We start from the raw sequence: 19,272 nt of genomic DNA, 5'->3' as shown, positions 1-19,272 counted from the left end.
CTCGATATAATTATACCACCAACATCAAAGGCAAAACACACAGGTGGGTTTTAAGTACAATACTCCAAAACTACATTCCAGGGACAGGCTTGCTTTTGTCAAACTCAGTTAAAGTGGCTTAACAGGTAAATCCTTTTTCACGCTTCAGCTGTTCCCCGCTACAGCAGGCTCTTTCACACAACCTGTGTGTTCAATCTGAAAACTTCACCACCCCTCAACCTACGGAAAAAACAACTTGCCAAAAGCCTTAAGAGTTACGATACTACTCAACCCTTCTTTTTGGTCATTGTCTATGAATTTTTTAATGCTTGTATGTTATTTCTTACGAAAAAACTTTATATATATATATATATATATATGTAAAATGTTCAATGTTCTAATGTAAAGCGCCATGAGACTGCCATTTGGCGGTGAACAGCGCTATAAAAGAATGTTTAATTATTATTATTATTTTTTGTGTATTCAATCTGAAAACATCACTACCCGTAAAACCTGCGAGAAAATCAACTTGCCAAAAACCTCAGAGTTACAATACTACTCAACCATTTTTTGTATGAATTCAATCTTCTTCTTGTCGATCACACTAGTTATATGAATTCAATCTGAAAACGTCACTACCTGTAAAACCTGCGGGAAAATCAACTTGATAAAAACCTCAAGAGTTACGATATTACTCAACCATTCTTTTCCGTGTATTCAATCTGAAAACGTCACTACCCGTAAAACATGCGGGAAAACCAACTTGCCAAAAAACCCTTGAGTTACAAAACTACTCAACCCTTCTTTTCCTCACTAAGACCCATCTCTGCTTTCAACAGAATCGAAGAAATAACCATTTTATTGTGAACAAAGTATGTACCTTCAACAAAATTTAATACACAACCTGCATCAGTTCATATTCAATCTTAAAGCTTCACCACCCGTAAAACCTGCGAGAAAACTAACATGCCTAAAACCTCAAGAGTTGCTTCATTTCCTTGCTAAGACCCACCTCAGCTTTCAACAAAATCCAAGACAAGGTATACCTTCAACAAAATTTAATTTACAACCTACATCAGTTCATATTCAACCTGAAAACGTCACTACCCGTAAAACCTGCAGGAAAACCAACTTTCCAAAAACCGACGGTACTATACTCTTGAAACTATTCTTTAGTAACCCAAGACCAACCTCTGCTGTCAACAGATTCCAAGAAAGACCCTGTGTATACAATGTATTTCATTCTGAACAAAATATACCTTCATCAAAATTGAAATCACAACGTGTGTGTTCAATCTGAAAACTTCACTACCCTGAACCTCCGGTAAAAAAAAGAGGTTTGCCCAAACCCCACAATAACTGCTACTCAACTATTTTCTAGCTATCCAAGACTGACTTCTGTCAGACATTGTCTACTCTCAATGAATGATTCACTCATGTTGCAAATCACATTCACCAAACAACCAGGCAAACATACTACAAAGCACAACACTAACAGTGGCTGGACTGGACCTGAAAAGGAGGGCAGGATGTTTCTGGCTTCCCAAAGCTTTCATAAACTTGTAGTTCTACTCCAAATGTACCTCTTTTCTCCCCACCATCAACACATTTAACCCCCTACCAGGGCTTTGCTCAAGGACCCCAACAGGACCCTCGGCGACCCCCTATACCCCTGCCTCATGAAGGAAGGACCCCCTTCCCATACAGTGATACAGCAGGTCCAACACTAAAAACAAACCTACAACAAACAGATAAACAAACCTACAAACAAACGTACAACAAACAGACAAACAAACAGATGAACAAACCTACAACAAACCTACAAACAAACCTACAAACAACAGACAAACAAACCTACAACCAACAGACAAACAAACCTACAACAAACAAGACAAACAGATAAACAAACCTACAACCAACAGACAAGGGTCACAAGCAAACCTACAACAAACAGACAAACAGATAAACAAACCTACAACCAACAGACAAGCAAACCTACAACAAACAGACAAACAAACCTACAACAGACAAACAAACAAACAAACAGAAAAACAAACCTACAAACAACAGACAAACAGACAACCAACAGACAAACAAAATGGGTACTCACAGGCTACTTCCACACGGACCCTCCTCGCGACAGCACGCCCGTTGGTATTCCCCGCCACACACTCGTACAATCCTTCATCGCTTTCAACATTATTCTTCTCTTTGCGCTTTCGATGTTTTATTCGGCGGAAAAAGAGCGAGCCGTTCTGGAAGACCTGGACCCTGCGGTCCAGCAACAGCGGCATGCCATCTTTCCGCCACCGGTACTCGAGCTTCCCAAAAGTGGTGCTGGTGTTGACGGAACAGTTGAGCAGTAAGGGGGATTTCTTCTCCACGATCACATGGAAAGGGGCGTTGAGGATGACGATCTCTGGCTGTGTTGTGTTGGAAGAATCCCCTGAAAAAGAAATATCACAATCATGAATATGGCCAGGAATCTGTCCAAAGGTGTCCTTATGATATAAACCGACGAAAATACAAAGGTTTAACAGTAGCCAGAGCAGGAAATTTAAAAACATTGATGGAACTGCTTTGTTCATTCTGAAGGCGAGGACGTTCATAGATAATTCGCAAAAGCATGTCATCTCTGTTTGCCGGTTGTTGTATTTTGTTTGTCCAAGTTCTTGTGAATGTCTTGATTTGTTTAAGTATAATTAAACATTCCATGAACATTTCTTGTTATTTGATTCCTGAATATTGTTAACATCATTAAGAAGAAAAGACCAAAACATAAGAGAGAGTTCTGTCTGACAGCACTTTGCAAAAAAAAACCATTCACTAAAAAACAACAGCACAATTAATCATACAGAAATTCCCCACAGAACTGAACAATACTGTAGCAATAAAATCACAAAATTTAACCAAAATACAAGAAAACTTTCTAGAACTGTGACCTCAATTAAATGGTTTTCTCTGTGCGCAAAACAGTTGCAAAATATAGGCATGGGTGGGACCTAATAGATTTGACGTAATAGATTGCACGAGGCTTTAGAAGAGATCGAGGTTCCAAAACAAGCGTCTTCAATTTAGCTGCCTCGACTGCAGGACATTTTCAGTAAAATACACGTAAGTACAGTATGTAGGATAAACAGAATACTACAGGGCTTGCTGTGTCGTACCAGATTTACACTCGTTGCTTTTTCAAATAGCGAACAGCTCGCTTTCGCTCGCAGTTCAATATTTAAAAAAAACAACTCCTGTAAATCTGGTACGACACAGCAAGCCATGTAGTATTCTCTATAGCCTCCACCACATTCCAGGGCCATTATCTATCATTTATCTCATCCCAGAGATTCGACTGGCCTCCACCCCCACACAGACTCGTCACTATCTTATTACTATCCATGAGAACATTCTTATTCTATCAGTGTCAATAACTACCATGATAACATTACACATTTTTCGTTCATGGGCCTAAACTCCTACATTCACCCATGTTTTCGCACAGTGGATTGGATTTTTATTTTACATGTATGGCCGTTTTTACCCCATTACTCCCGCAGTATACGCCGATTTCGGGAGATGATATTAAAACAACAAGGGAAATCAAAACACGGGTGTTCAAAACATGCAACAATGCAGGGTTTAGCCTGGGAGAAAAAGGCAATGGGACATTTGTCAACCTCAACCAAATACTGACGTGACATAGTCGAAGGCAAGAAGCGCCAAAGAGGCCTGTACGCCTTTTGACCAAAGATGCAAAATGGTGCAATATGGTGCCATCTGAGAATTAACCGCGCTATATCCTGTTATCTATGCGTGTGTGTGTGTGTGCATTGGTACGTAATCTCACTGAAGGGAATTGTGATGGGACATTTTCAGATTTAATGCGCCAATGGCGCAGGGCACACTAGTAAATGAAACCCTGCAATGTCAGCAACAGGACTGTTGCCATCACATTACGCCCAAACAATCAAATATTCATTCCTAATGACAAAACACACAAAATAGTTGAAGATTAAAGTCTTCTCTTCATTTTGGTGTTTAACTCATGTGTTTACTCAGGTGCATGTGGCTTATCATTGGCAAGAAATGTGTCCCCTAGACGCCGGAAAATAGTACCTTCCCCTGTATAGTATGCTTAATTGTCTTTTGTAATTTATTTTGAGTAAAACAAAGTTCCAGGGTCAAAATATGGTCGGTAGGGAAACCTGGAAACAATTCTTTTAAGGCCTTTACAGTCTGTTGTGTATAGTGTACATCCACTTCATAGATTGATAACTTTGGTTCCAGTGAATGTTTCTATTCGTCTATAATTGAACATTTAACACGCTAACTTTTCTTCTTTTTTTTAAATGTTGGTAGACTGTTTTGATTTCATGTTGGCATCATATTGAATATATCATATGTACTGGGATATTACATTATAACTATAAGTCTCAAATGCACGTGAATTTGAGAAGTCACGTTTCATTTTTGTTGAAAAAAGTAGACACAACTGCCAGTGATAACTGATATATTCAGAGGTTGTGTGTGTGTGTGTGTGCGCATGCAGCAATCTTTCTTTCTTTCTTTATTTGGTGTTTAACGTCGTTTTCAACCACGAAGGTTATATCGCGACGAGGGAAAGAGGGGAGATGGGATAGGGGAAAGGGGGGAGATGGGATAGAGCCACTTGTTAAGTGTTTCTTGTTCACAAAAGCACTAATCAAAAAATTGCTCCAGGGGCTTGCAACGTAGTACAATATATGACCTTACTGGGAGAATGCAAGTTTCCAGTACAAAGGACTAAACATTTCTTACATACTGCTTGACTAAAATCTTTACAAACATTGACTATATTCTATACAAGAACCACTTAACAAGGGTAATAAGTGAAGAATTTTATGGGTGAGAAAAGGAAAGTAAAAGGACTTTGGGGGAGCAGAAATAGAGAAGAAACAAGAAAAAGATCCTAATTAGGTTCACAGCATCGAGAGTGATGCGACCTTCTCTCAGAAGTTAGTAGAGAAGGCTCCCCCATCCACCACCCGGGGGACAGCGCCTCTACGTCATTAGGGGGCGCGAGGCATGCAGCAATGTGCTGCTCTTGTTGTTTAGTGTTTGAACCTATAAGTTAATAACCGGTGGCACAATTGGCAAAGCGAAATATTACAGCTAAACCTTCACAAAAAATATAACACACAAAACAAATGTATCAAAGCTTTAAAGAACTGTTAGTGTTATGTAGCGTCTAAATTGCACAGATACAATTACATACACACACAAAACAAAAACTTTAAAAATGCCAAGAGCGGGGGCCTTCTCAAAAGAATTTACATCAAAACGATTCTCACAATAATTAAAAGGTCATACAAACATATGTCCTTGAGTTTTTGTTGCCAAGAGCTGAACTTTTCATTATTTTTTTTATTGCTTTTTTTTGCACCACAAAATCAAAGAAAACTGGAACACATTCCTGGTTTACTTGATAAAAAACTACTGCCTAAGATCAAAAGCTTGAAACTCTTTCAAGTCCTTGTCAGCCTCACCTTCCAGAGACCGAACATGTAAAGAAACCTTTTCCTTTTACCGTAAAGTAGATCTATGTCTTGAAGAAGTTTGAATCGATCCAATAAAAGACAAAAATTAACAACTTGAAAACCCGATTCATTGATACAGTAAGTCCCAAATGAGCAAAAACTGTTAGTGTTATCCTGCATCTGTTTCAGGCGACATATAGACCATACATTTCTTTTTCAGGATGCTTCAAATCCCATTGATAGTGATACCATCACAAAGGAAAAACAGAAGAAGAATCTTCACTTTCAATACTTTCACAAACTTTTTTTGCCATCTCATATTTTGTTCTCTTGTATTTAAATTATCCTTCACTGATGATACCCGTTGAACAAGGCGAGTCAGGAAAAAACAAAAAAGAATCAAGGGATGCATCAAATTTCTGTCAAAAGACAAACCAACCTACATCACCTACATACGTCATTCATGAATTTTAACTGTACCAAATCTGAGACAAATATATAGTCATTCTTGTTGAAATACTGAAGTCATCCTGATCCAAACTTCCACTTTGTCAGTGTCCTTTTCCTTGATGCTGTTGAGATGTGTTTAGCACAACACACAAACAAATGTTTCACTTCAGACATGCACTCTTTGACATCCGCAGAGGAAGTACAATAGCATTAACCCACCATAATGGACAAAAAAAAGAAAATGACCTGAATAAAATGTCAGGCAAGTGATTGGAACAGCACGAGTTTCAGCGTAAACCATGTATTCAAAGACAAAATGACAATCAAGTCAGGTTATAACCTAAAACTTGCCATAAAGGCATAATCTCCACCCCAATGCATCTTACTTCAGGCATGGGAATTCCAAAATAGAAAACACTCTGAAAATAGGCCGAGGTCCAGGGGAAATGAATTTTAGACCAATATTTTGATAGTTCTCATGTAAGCAAATAATGGATAGAGAGACAATAGTACACATAATTTAATTTACCTTTTTTTTTCCGCGGACAATTTGTTATTTTCGCTGAAAGTAAACGTAATTTCCTTTTTGCGGAAATCCGCGATTTCGCGGACAATTCTCATGCCTGCTACTTTGAAGTACGTGAGGACTGAACATTATAAAAAAAATATAAACAAGTCGCGTAAGGCGAAAATACAACATTTAGTCAAGTAGCTGTCGAACTCACAGAATGAAACTGAAGGCAACGCAATGCAGCAAGACCGTATACTCGTAGCATCGTCAGTCCACCGCCCGTGGCAAAGGCAGTGAAATTGACAAGAAGAGCGGGGTATTCGTTGCGCTGAGAAGGATAGCACGCTTTTCTGTACCTCTCTTCGTTTTAACTTTCTGAGCGTGTTTTTAATCCAAACATATCATATCTATATGTTTTTGGAATCAGGAACCGACAAGGAATAAGATGAAAGTGTTTTTAAATTGATTTCGAAAAAGAAATTTTGATCATAATTTTTATATATTTAATTTTTAGAGCTTGTTTTTTATCCAAATATAACATATTTATATGTTTTTGGAATCAGAAAATGATGGAGAATAAGATGAACGTAAATTTGGATCGTTTTATAAAAAATTTTTTTTTTTACAATTTTCAGATTTTTAATGACCAAAGTCATTAATTAATTTTTAAGCCACCAAGCTGAAATGCAATACCGAAGTCCGGGCTTCGTCGGAGATTACTTGACCAACATTTCAACCAATTTGGTTGAAAAATGAGGGCGTGACAGTGCCGCCTCAACTTTCACGAAAAGCCGGATATGACGTCATCAAAGACATTTATCGAAAAAATGAAAAAAAGTCCGGGGATATCATACCCAGGAAGTCTCATGTCAAATTTCATAAACATCGGTCCAGTAGTTTAGTCTGAATCGCTCTACACACACACACACACACACGCACAGACACACACCACGACCCTCGTCTCGATTCCCCCCGCGATGTTAAAACATTTAGTCATAACTTGACTAAATGTAACAAGAAGGGCAAAGCCCATACGACTCACATGCTTGACCTTGACCTTTAAATAACTAAACCTAGCAATGACATCATACACTAAGAACTACTTTACACATTTTTCCTACCAAAATACATGTGACCTTGACCCAAGGTCAAGGTCATGCAACACAAAGCTGTTAATTCAAGACATAGGAAGTACAATGGTGCTTATTGGCTCTTTCTACCATGAGATATGGTCACTTTTAGTGGTTCACTACCTTATTTTGGTCACATTTCATAAGGGTCAAAGTGACCTTGACCATGATCATATGTGACCAAATGTGTCTCATGATGAAAGCATAACATGTGCCCCACATAATTTTTAAGTTTGAAACAGTTATCTTCCATAGTTCAGGGTCAAGGTCACTTCAAAATATGTATACAATCCAACTTTGAAGAGCTCCTGTGACCTTGACCTTGAAGCAAGGTAAACCAAACTGGTATCAAAAGATGGGGCTTACTTTGCCCTATATATCATATATAGGTGAGGTATTCAATCTCAAAAACTTCAGAGAAAATGGGAAAAATGTGAAAAATAGCTGTTTTTTAGACAACATTTATGGCCCCTGCGACCTTGACCTTGAAGCAAGGTCAAGATGCTATGTATGTTTTTTGGGGCCTTGTCATCATACACCATCTTGCCAAATTTGGTACTGATAGACTGAATAGTGTCCAAGAAATATCCAACGTTAAAGTTTTCCGGACAGACGGGGGGGACGGACGACTCGGGTGAGTACATAGACTCACTTTTGCTTCGCATGTGAGTCAAAAAAGAGGTTACAAGGGCAACCACTGGCACAGGTTTCTGACATCTAACCAGAAATCTAAAGTTCAAACAACCGAGACGGTCATTATAAAACCACTGATCATAAAACCTTTTAAAGACTTCATTTGCATCCCAGGGAGGCCATTCTGGCCCAGCATAATGAGCACACTGCCAATTACTAACCAATTAGACTTGGACCTCAAGCGTCTCTTTTTTATAATTGTGTAGTTTACTTTTACTTGACTTTTTTTTTATGGCGATTCACCCACTTCAGAATGGTCAGGTTACAATCTTTTCATTTGAAATTAATTTATCTTTTCTGCAATTTCGTTTAAAAAAAACACCATAAAAACCCACACAAATTGGAGAGAAAACCCTAAAATAGGAATTCCTTATTGAGAAAGTACCTGGCTAATAGCTCCTTTACTAACATTTGCACAGCAAGCTACTTTCTTTCTTTATTTGGTGTTTAACGTTGTTTTCAACCATTCAAAGTTATATCGCGACGGGGAAAGGGGGGAGATGGGATAGGGGAAAGGGGGGAGATGGGATAGAGCCACTTGTTAATTGTTTCTTGTTCACAAAAGCACTAATCAAAAAATTGCTCCAGGGGCTTGCAACGTAGTACAATATATGACCTTACTGGGAGAATGCAAGTTTCCAGTACAAAGGACTTAACATTTCTTACATACTGCTTGACTAAAATCTTTACAATCATTGACTATATTCTATACAAGAAACACTTAACAAGGGTAAAAGGAGAAACAGAATCCGTTAGTCGCCTCTTAGGCCCCCCCCAAAAATAGGTCTGTTTACGGTAACCCGACCGACCCTAGTTTTTTCGCGCGACCCTAGACTTTTTTTTGGCATTTGGGAAAAAAAATATATATATATTGGTTTTTTTGGCAAAATAACGTAAAAATATGGTTTTTTGGAGAGAAAAAAAAAATAAAACCGACCTACCGACCCTATTTTTTTGGCCTATGTTATCGTAAACAGACTTTTTTTTTTTTTTTGGCCTTACGACATGCTGGGGAGCATCGGGTAAATTCTTCCCCCTAACCCGCGGGGGGAATGAATCAACCCTGCATTAACACAAAATTATACGAAATTTTGCAGTTAATGGAACCCCTGGGTTGCAAAGTCCCTGAAGAGCATGTACAGTGGAACTCCCCCTTTGAGACCTCCAAAAATGTGAGAAAAATAGGTCTTAAAAAGGAGGGAGTCTTAAAATGGAGGTACATTTACTGATGTTATGAACAGAAAATGTTAAAATAAATGAAGGTCTTAAAAAGGAGGAAGTCTTAAATTGTGGGGTCTTAATCTGTATTTGTTTGAATTTCTACTAGTCGCTTGGAATACTCTTATATTATATAAGGCACACAAAGAAATAGGTGTGGTTAAGGTAACATAGCCAAAAAAAATAGGGTAGGAAGGTAGGCAATCACTTTTTTTTTCTTCTGTGTACAAATTAAACCTACTTGACAGGGAAATAAGTGTGCGACTCGAGCGCTTTCGCTTTCATTGCGTTTTCTGCACTCGGTTTTTGTTTGTTTGTTTCTTTGACAAATGTAATAAAAAGTTATAGGGTTGGCCCCTAAAAATAGGGTAGGTCGGGTTACCGTAACCACACCTATTTTTTTTTTTAGGCCTGAACGGCTGATCAAGTCGTTCACATTTCGGCTAGCCCAGGACTGAGGGTGAAAAGTTGTACATGTGTGATGTACAATTTGTATGAGTGATGGCAAAATGTCCTGAAATTCATAGGGCATATAATAATTATATATATGTCACAGGATCTTTTTCCGAACTGTTCACTAATGTTTCTTCAGTGTACAGCAAGAATGTGATTCATGTGAGCCCATGTCTTGTCAGAAGAATGTTCCAGTTCTTGGCTGACTTTATCAGACCATGAATTTGAAAGCAGTGAAACAGCCCGGATATTTCCCTAGCTTATGTACATGTATGAGAACATTTGAAATAAAACAAAACAAGACTAAGCAATGAAACAAAAGTCAGCGCTCGTTGAAATGAAAGACCTTGTTCCGAAAGCAGCCGTTAGGCTTCAGAATCAAAGGTGTTAGATGATTTATTCAGCCCTTACCCGTTTGCCTTTTACTACAGCCGAGAAGAAAAGTAACTGCCCGGTGTAAAAGGCTAAAAACCTGTGCTCCTCTCGTACCTCTGATTTCATTGCCCTTCTAGTTCTAGTTTTCCATTTCACTTCAATTTCTTTTTGTCGTATTTGTTTGTTTATTTGTTGCTTAACGTCCAGCCGACTACGCAGAGCCATATCAGGACGAGGAAGGGGGGGATGAAGGGGGCCACTTGTCAAGCGATTCCTGTTTACAAATGCACTAACCCATTACTTGTGTCCCAGCAGGCTTTAGTAAAACTAAATTAATACCTACTGGAAGATTACCAGTTTCCAGTATGTTAAAATAGGCTTAACCTATCTACTGCTGGACTTACATCAGAACACTAACAGATTAAACTATACATGAATCGCGAGACAAGCGGCAAGAGAAGAGATTTTTGGAAAAAATACAGGTGAATGAGCAAGAAGGCAGAAAAAAGAAAAGAATTCATGAAGAAAAAGAGAGCATGACAGGAAAGAGGAACCAAAAATCTACCTAACAGCAAACTAGAAAGCTCCTGCGGTTCCAAAAACAGGAGGGGCTTTTAATTTCATAACCGCAGTGCCCCACTGCGGGATTTTTGTCGTATCAACGATTTCAAAAATGGCAGTCAAAAACACACCGATAACTTTTTAAAATTTAAGTGTACACAGTACAGTTACACCCTCAGATTCTGATGTCCTTTGCTTTACCTTTCTCACACGAATGTTTGTTTCCAATAGCAAGGCCAAAAGGATAAGGGTGGGTAAAGTCTTACTTCTTTTTGAACCAGGCTTTCTATTGGCCGCCAGAACTCTTGCAAGCTGTCCCCTAGATATTGGAGAAGAGGAGCTTTCCTGGTAGAGTCCGCTAAGTTGAGTTTTGTCATTTATCATAAATTTTCTTTTTTTGAAGAGTTAGGGAATCGGAAACACTGAACTTTTTTTTAGGCCTAATATAAAATCATGGACCATTTTCTTATTTGTTTTGTTTTGGAAACATTTTTCCAGCCTGACTTATTTCAAGAAATAACTTTCGCTTTCCTCTTATTCCACATACATGCATGTCAGTGCACAAACAGATTCCCACTGTTTTTACACAAAGGTTTGCAAACAACTTCATCGAAGTGAGATTAACAATGAAACTGAAAGTGAAAGGGTCTGGAAACATCAGTGCTCCATACTGACCCCGCTTTTATGATTGACAGATTAAAATTTCAAAAACTCACCGCATTCAATTTAAAATAACATTTTGAACCTACTTTTATGATTGACAGAGTGAAATTTCAAAAACTCACCGCATTCAATTTAAAATAACATTTTGAACCTACTTCTATGAATGACAGAGTGAAAATTCAAAAACTCACCGCATTCAATTTAAAATATTGAAAATATGTTTACCCTGCTTTTATGATTGACAGAGTGAAATCTTAAAAACTCACTGCATTCAATTCAACTTTAACATTAGAACTGGAAAGAAAAACTGCAGATGTCAGCATTACACACTGTCACATTATGCCACTTTAAACACTGGACAACGAAGTGTAAAAAAACCTTTTTAAACTCTCATTAAAACTAGGACTTGCACATTATTTTATGGTCCGCTAGTTTTGTGCCTGGAAATGAAGCCGATGGGCACATAAACACAGACATTTCTTGCGGTTTACTGTCTTCAATACACACTTTTGTATCAAATATTCACATTTGAACCTGCTACAATTTCTATTATTTGACAACATACTGAAAATGAGCTTTTCGGGTAGATCAATTCAGACAATATTGAGCTTATCCTATTAATCTACATCCATATAAATTATTCAGAAAAATCAGATCACGTTAGCAGGAATAATGCTAAGCTAGGGCCATCAATCAAAAATGAACAAGTCCAGCATTCTGTCCCAGGCAACAGTGGAAAACAGAGATTGCATTGCTAAGATTCTAAATACAGTGGAACCCCCCACCCTTTTAAAAAAAAATAGTTTTAAGATCCCAGTTTATTCAAAATTTAAGTTTTCAATGACTCATCGACTGTTCATTAACTTCTAATTTGAGATCCACACTTTTCAGATGCATTGGGTAAAAAATTAGGTATATATTGATTCTATGAGCCCGCGTGTCTGCTTGTGATGACGTAATGTGATATGAATGGAGCGAGAGAGGGAGAGGAGAGAGATTTGTTTTGATGTTGTCGTCCTAATCTTGACTATTATGAGTGGATTATTTGCGCCTCAATATTTAATTTATGTTAGACATTTTATGTTGTTTATTGTAATGCTGTATTCACCACACCTGAGTTTCTCCTCGTTGAGATAATAAAGTGGTCTATGTCTATCAGTAACAACAGCGCTCAGCAAGGATTCTAGTCTACAGTACAATCCAACTCAAAGGTAGGTAATTGTAAGGTAAGGAGAACACTTGCTCGCCCCAGTATAATCCTAGCCTGTTACTGTATGCGCCTGGGCCTCATCAGATTACCTGATAACTGCACAGCTCAAAAATGCCACAATTGCAACTGTCATTCTTATTACAAATGCAATACACGATTCTGTAGATATAAACCAAGATACCAAGCCAACACACACAATGTTGTCATCAACAAGCCAGGTTTCTACCACTCAAAGTCTCAATACAATTCCATGATTCAAATTATCCCAAAAAAAGATAACTCACAATGAAGTATAGAAGGCAATACTGAACCTGTCGTATTATTGTTTTAAGCAAATATTTTTTGCTACATGCACTGTTGTTCCCAGGCATAGGGGACAATAGGTCATTTGGAGCTGGATTCAAACTATTTAATATATATGTTGGTCAAAATGTCCTAACCTAAAAAGAATTGTTGTGTCAAAATGAGTCCCACTTGCCAAAGTTATCACACATTCGACCATTGGGACCCAAGTCATACAACATTTGTTGTTTTCGTGTGTGCATGCTGTGGGCATGAAATAGAATCAGACATTCAGGAGTCATCAGATGTAAATCTGACCCAAAGGACGTTTTAAACCCTCTTCTAACCAAAAAGGAGATCAACCCCAGATTCAATAGAACAGATTCAGCACAACTTACTGGATGCAACTACTGGGCTACAAGTATCAGCCCCTCTGAGGACCATCCAACAGTATTCATTCACAGCATGTCTTCCCACAACACCTTAACTTAGATTTAGGTGGTCACTAATCAAAAATGGGCCTCTCACTCTCATTTGGTCGTACCAGTTGAATTTCCAACACAGTACAGGTACATCATAAAAACAAAATTAAAAAATACTGCTAAGTGAAACTCTTGTCACTACACAGTATCTCCTGGGATAGCAGTCTGAATTTCCCAATGAAAATTGACATTGACAATATGTACTTCATACAAAATGTGTACATGAATTTATATATATATTCAAAGCTTTAACTTCTTAAAACACTGGAGTGATAAACTGAATTTAGTTAATTCCTTGGTTACGACAACAAGAGCAGAATAAAGAAACCCTTGACCAAACAGTTTGACACATCCGTTCTGTAGTGTTATTGTTAACTACATGTATTAAAAAAAACCAAGAGTTGACGGCATGATACATTCACCATAGTCAAAGTTGCACAAAACAATGACCAAACATTTACAGTTAAACACATCCATTCCTTAAGGCCAAAAAAAAAAAATTGTCTGTTTCTGGTCACCCGACCGACCCTAAATTTCGGCGCCGACCCTAAACTTTTTTTTTCCAAACTCTTGTTTTGTCAATGAAATGAACTCTTGTCTTGTCATATTCCCCAAGCTGTCAGAGATTTTTTAGATATATATACACTCTACTTTGCTTGTGTGAAACACTAAAAACAATGATTATAAACATTGGACTGTTAAAAAGTACATTACTACTGTTTTTTAACTATTGCATTTTATTTGGAAATAGGCAGAGCTAGAGACAAATGCCTGTTTTACACTGGGTTCACGTTGGTGGTATCAATGGCTCGTTACTAACTCTTGAGCATACCAGTAATTAGGACTTGGTCCCTTTCCCAAATTTGAACCCACGAAACAAGGATCACAAGTTCAATGCACTCCCAACTGTGCAACTGAGGCCCCAGCCTTCTACTAAAATTCCCATTTGTCCAAGCTCAAGATCAGATGTAAGATGTCTCAAGTCTTCTTTTCTGTTTCATCATGGAAATATCAGACCAGATAAACAAAGAAAAACATGTCATACTCTTTCAGTCTTTGTCACAGATTTGTAAATGTGTTGAGTGTCTTGTCTCTATGTATAGTGAATCCAGTCTCTTTGCGCGATTTTTAAAGTTAGTTTTATTGGTCTACATTTGGGGTAAAAAAAAAATTTAAAAAATAAAAAAAATCCCTACCTACCTACCCTATTTTTTTTAGCCATGTTACCAGAAACAGACAAAATTTTTTTGGCCTAATGTTATTAATATTATTAACTATTTAAACAAGAGTTAAGGGCAATATTCATTCATCTTAGTCAAAACTACACTCTCAACACATCATCTTAGTCAAAACTACACTCTCAACACAAACAAATTGAAACATGGGACAAATGACATTCACTAGCACTATAGCAGTGGGGCACAGAATGAAACCACTGGTCAATGCACTGTATTCTGTACCGCACTATATGCTGCACCGGTCCAAGAATGTATACATTTACATAGCACACACTGGTCGTGGTAACTGGTATACATCCATGTGTACAAAGTCATACAACAAATAAGCCCTTTTAAACGGTTTGCTTCTCCCCTCCCCCCCCCCCCCCCCCCCACCTCTCTCTGAGTCTCTTTTCTACACACACAACATTCACAGTGACACACACACAAGAAACTTCTTCGGAAAGGGGAGGAGGAGGAAAGGGGAGGGGGGTGTTCTGGGCAAAAGAGGGGCGTTCGCAGTGAGAGTGTTACTGTTAGTGTTGAGAATCGATCCGACTCGAGGAACTTGCTCGCTGCTTCCAACGTAACAACACCCTGCTTGTAAGACGAACTTCAGAACCGTAAGGCGTTTCCTTCGGCCTATTCACAACGTCAACACCAAACAGAAGGTCTCGACAACAGCTAACCTCCATCGTCGGCCTGACCTACAGAAGGTACCAACCGCAGGAGCACTCTCCCCCTTGAAAAACTGAAAACAATCAACCCCATCCACACACACACAAACAGAGAAAAAAAAACTGAAGGAAAAAAAATTCGAGTTCAAGCGCGAGTTTAGAACTCGAGGGATGGGAGTGCGGTAGATTCTAATCTTGTGCACACAGCTGGCAAAATTCCATAGAAAGGGGTTAAGTGCGAAGAAAGTTTTGTGAAACAAGGGTGTGAGGTTAGAGCAACGCGGCAGCAGCGAGTACTGCCCAGTGCCCTGATGGAAGCCCTCATTCTGGGGGCACCCGCCATGTTGTTTTGCTTGCTTGAGGTCACAGTTCTGTCAACCACTCGTGCTTGCTGCCGCCCAAGAAAAAGCCATCAAAATGAAAATCGGCACTTACCTTGCACTATTACGCTAGCAAATGCTATCGCAAACAAAATGCTGAGGTATACAGGCACAGCCGCCATATATAACGCCACATGAGGACGATGTTTCACATAAAAACAGTACACAAGATTCCGGCCAATGCAGCGCTTGGAGCATGAATACACTGAACCGTGCCACAACCCATAATCGCGATAGCCTTGCGCCAGCGTCGAAGTTCCCATCACCGCACACAGCGCGCGAGCACTCACAAGACATCTGTCGGTCGAGAACATAAGAAAAAAGATGTTCAGTTGCATTTATTATTGTAATCACCTCCTCTCCCACTTGAAAAGCCATTTCAACATTCTTCAGAATGTTGATGAAGAAGAAGCGGAGGAGTATTTTTTATCCTCTGCTGCGGAGTGCTGAGGGCAAGGGTTAACTCGCCAGAGCCACAAAGGTCACGCCTCTGTATGTGTGTTTTTGCAAGCAGTTTTCTTATTGCGCCGATAGCGGAGCACTGCCACAGGAAGCACTTTAGCTGCTTCTACTGTCGAGAGCCTACCTGATGCGATGAATCAAAACATACGAATCAATATAGGCCTACTAACCTCCAGTGGAGGGAGGGGTAGTAGTGAAAGCTCTATTGCTTTCACTTTTGGGCAGGAATATTAAAGCAATGGCAGTTGTCCGTTTTTGAAGACAGTACGAAGACTACATACACCTGTGGCTTTCTGTGTACACTTTTACGGTCACGTGTATTGACACATTTCTGTCTCAGTCACGTTCCGTCGCGGTTCGGTTTCACGATTTGACTTGTGATCTCAAAGACTACATTCTGTGATAGTAGTAGTCCAGTGGACGATACCTTCCGCCTGTGGACTGACTTCCCTGTAATGACGATTTACTGGTGAATGGTGCTTCTGTCCCACGAACTGGTGTCCATTAGGGAGTAGCTCTGTAGATCTGCTAGTAGGCCGAGGAGGAGGGGAAGCCGGGGTCGGGGGGGGGGGGGGGGCACCTAATTCCAAGAGAATGGAGGTGACGGGGTTGTTGGTTCTCCGGCTATAAATATATAGTAAAAGTTATATGTTTAAGAGATGTGAGGGTTTTTTATTCTGTATAAAGGATGGGGTTGGACCAGTAAAAGGCCGGTAATTTATTAAGTCACGTGGGTTAAAAGCTGGTTAAGACTTAGGACCACTTTTCTTAAAAGAATAAGAGTCCAATTCCGTTTGTGATTTATTATGGGGGCGAGGACGCCCCCATTCTATACGGATAGTTTCGAGGTTGACCATGGGCAGCGCCATTTTGTTGTGAAATACGTCATCAGTTTGTGTACACAGGAAGTTGTGACATCCGTCACCCTATGGGAGGGGTGACGTCAAAATTGTTCATCTGTAGAAAGTTGTGAAATCCGTCACCCTATGGGAGGGGTGACGTCAAAATTGGTCATCACAGAGTTTGTGTAACACAGGAAGTTGTGAAATACGTCACCCTATGGGAGGGGTGACGTCAAAATTGTTCAACAAAAACATGATATGTCGCATTGTGCAGGGTCAACTGCAACAAACTCAAACCGAGCCATTCATACCTAGCTGTATTTGAGTGACTTATATACCCGACATTTTTATTTCTTATTTTTAGCACAGGTGTAGGAAAAATCATGAACCAAAATGTTATTTATTTTCTAATTTAACATTTTTTTTACAAATATGACCATGGTCTTTTAAACATACAGTGACATTAAACATTGTTATGTTAAAAAAAAGAAAAAAGAAAAAAAGCTTTTGTGCACAAATCAGAAAATACATTGTACATTTTACCTACAGGCCAAACCGTGAGTGTCTGTGGCAAAGCCCGACCCAGGAAATTGCACTGATTTTATATTTAGATCAGAGAGAAATTGTCAAGAACAGGCGCTTGCATTTGGATGTGTCCAATGATAGTAGGTTTGGTTGTGATCAATCAGAATAATGTAGGAATAAAAATGTATGACAGTTTAGTATGATGACATGTAATTCACATATGCTGAAATATGATATTATACATCATGTAATATTATTATGGCTGTTGCCATGACCATGAAACCCAACAAAGGTTTAATGTAATGTAATTCAAAATACCAAAACCGAGCACCTATTAATCTCGTCTTTGCGCGTGAAGATTGAGGCCGTCTGCCAGTAGCGGTTAGGTCATACAGTGGAACCCCTCTCTAGCGACCTTTAAAATGTTGACAAAAATCGGTCCTTGTGGAGGAGGGTCCTTACAGAGGGAGGGGGCGGAGTCAGGGGGCCACAAAGAAAGTCAGATTTAAAAAAAAAAAGAAAACAGAGAAGTTTGAGTTGCTGACGACCGTTCTCTCTGAAAGCAAACTGCTTCGATTTCATGTTTGTCCTTGGTGTCCACCAGTTCTGGTGCATGTACTACCCTGGCCAAGTTTCCTCTCAAGACATCAAAGAGACCGCCCCAGTATACTCTACAGCCTCTGGGCGAACCACCTCTCATAGCTAAAACTGGGTCAATGACCCCTGGGAAGAAGGTCAGTGTCTATAAAAATTTTACTCCTAGGCCTGCGGCCAGGGGGGGGGGGGCGGGGGGGAGTATACCGGTACCATTTGAGAATCAGACCAAATGAGAATTGAACCATTTGAGAACATCCTTTTTTTTCAATCACTACATCGAAGGCCTGCGGCCCGGGGTTCACATGGGTTGGTTTGTTTGTTTGTTTCAAACCCACACCCATATACACACATTTCCCATTTAAACCATTTGTCGGCCCCCTGTCGATATTTATCGACTAAGTTCCTTGTATACACTATGTTCAGGGTGAAGGTGATGAGGGGAAAAAAAATGACGATTGACTGAAGGTCCTTGAACATTTAAGGGGGATGGAGGACGGGAGGAGGTGGTGCAGGGGGCGGGATGGGGGGGGGGGGGAGGAGGGCCAACCCTGACATGAAGGATCTGACATTATTTTTGAAACCGGACAAAGATAAACATTTGTATTGTACGTTTCTACAATCTCTACTCGCACTGCTGTCGGCGAGGGGATGGGGTGGGGGGGGGGGATAGCAGGGGCGGATCAGTTTATTTTATGGGGGGGGGGGGGGGTCTAAAAGTATATTGTGAATGATATGGGTGTGAAGGCGCGAAGCGCCTAGCTTGCTAGGGGGGTCCGGAAAATTTTGAAAAAAAGGATGCAAAATGGTGCAATCTTGTGCATTTTGAGAATGATCATTACCAGTTTCAGGCAGCAGATTTTGTCACTGATTAATACCCCCCAAAACACTTTTTTTTTTGGCTGGGGGGGGGGGGGGTTCCGGAAACCCCAGAAACCCCCCCCCCCCCCTCGTCCGCCCCTGGATAGGTACGACCGTGGGTTTTGTATGTGTGTGTGTGTGCCTGTGTGTGTGTATGTGTGTGTGTGTGTGTGTGTGTGTGTCTCTGTGTGTGTGTG

General features: G+C 39.6%; 1 protein-coding gene across 1 annotated transcript in view; it reads right to left on the bottom strand.

Annotated features, from left to right (window-relative positions):
- The window catches only part of LOC138949916 (protogenin B-like), a 79,248-nt gene extending 63,285 nt beyond the window's left edge, over positions 1-15,963 (bottom strand). Inside the window, exons 1-2 of the mRNA XM_070321700.1 lie at positions 15,847-15,963; positions 2,090-2,425 (exon numbers count right to left, since the gene is read on the bottom strand). Of these exons, the coding sequence (XP_070177801.1) occupies positions 2,090-2,425; positions 15,847-15,913 (403 nt within the window). The 5' untranslated portion in view covers positions 15,914-15,963. The remainder of the gene's footprint in view (positions 1-2,089; positions 2,426-15,846) is intronic.
- Positions 15,964-19,272: the final 3,309 nt, after the last annotated feature.

The sequence above is a fragment of the Littorina saxatilis genome, linkage group LG16 (genome assembly GCF_037325665.1).
Source record: "Littorina saxatilis isolate snail1 linkage group LG16, US_GU_Lsax_2.0, whole genome shotgun sequence".
In the NCBI taxonomy this organism is placed as follows: Eukaryota; Metazoa; Mollusca; class Gastropoda; order Littorinimorpha; family Littorinidae; genus Littorina; species Littorina saxatilis.
Note: the sequence above shows the minus strand (reverse complement) of the source record. Positions and strands in the feature narration are given on the sequence as shown.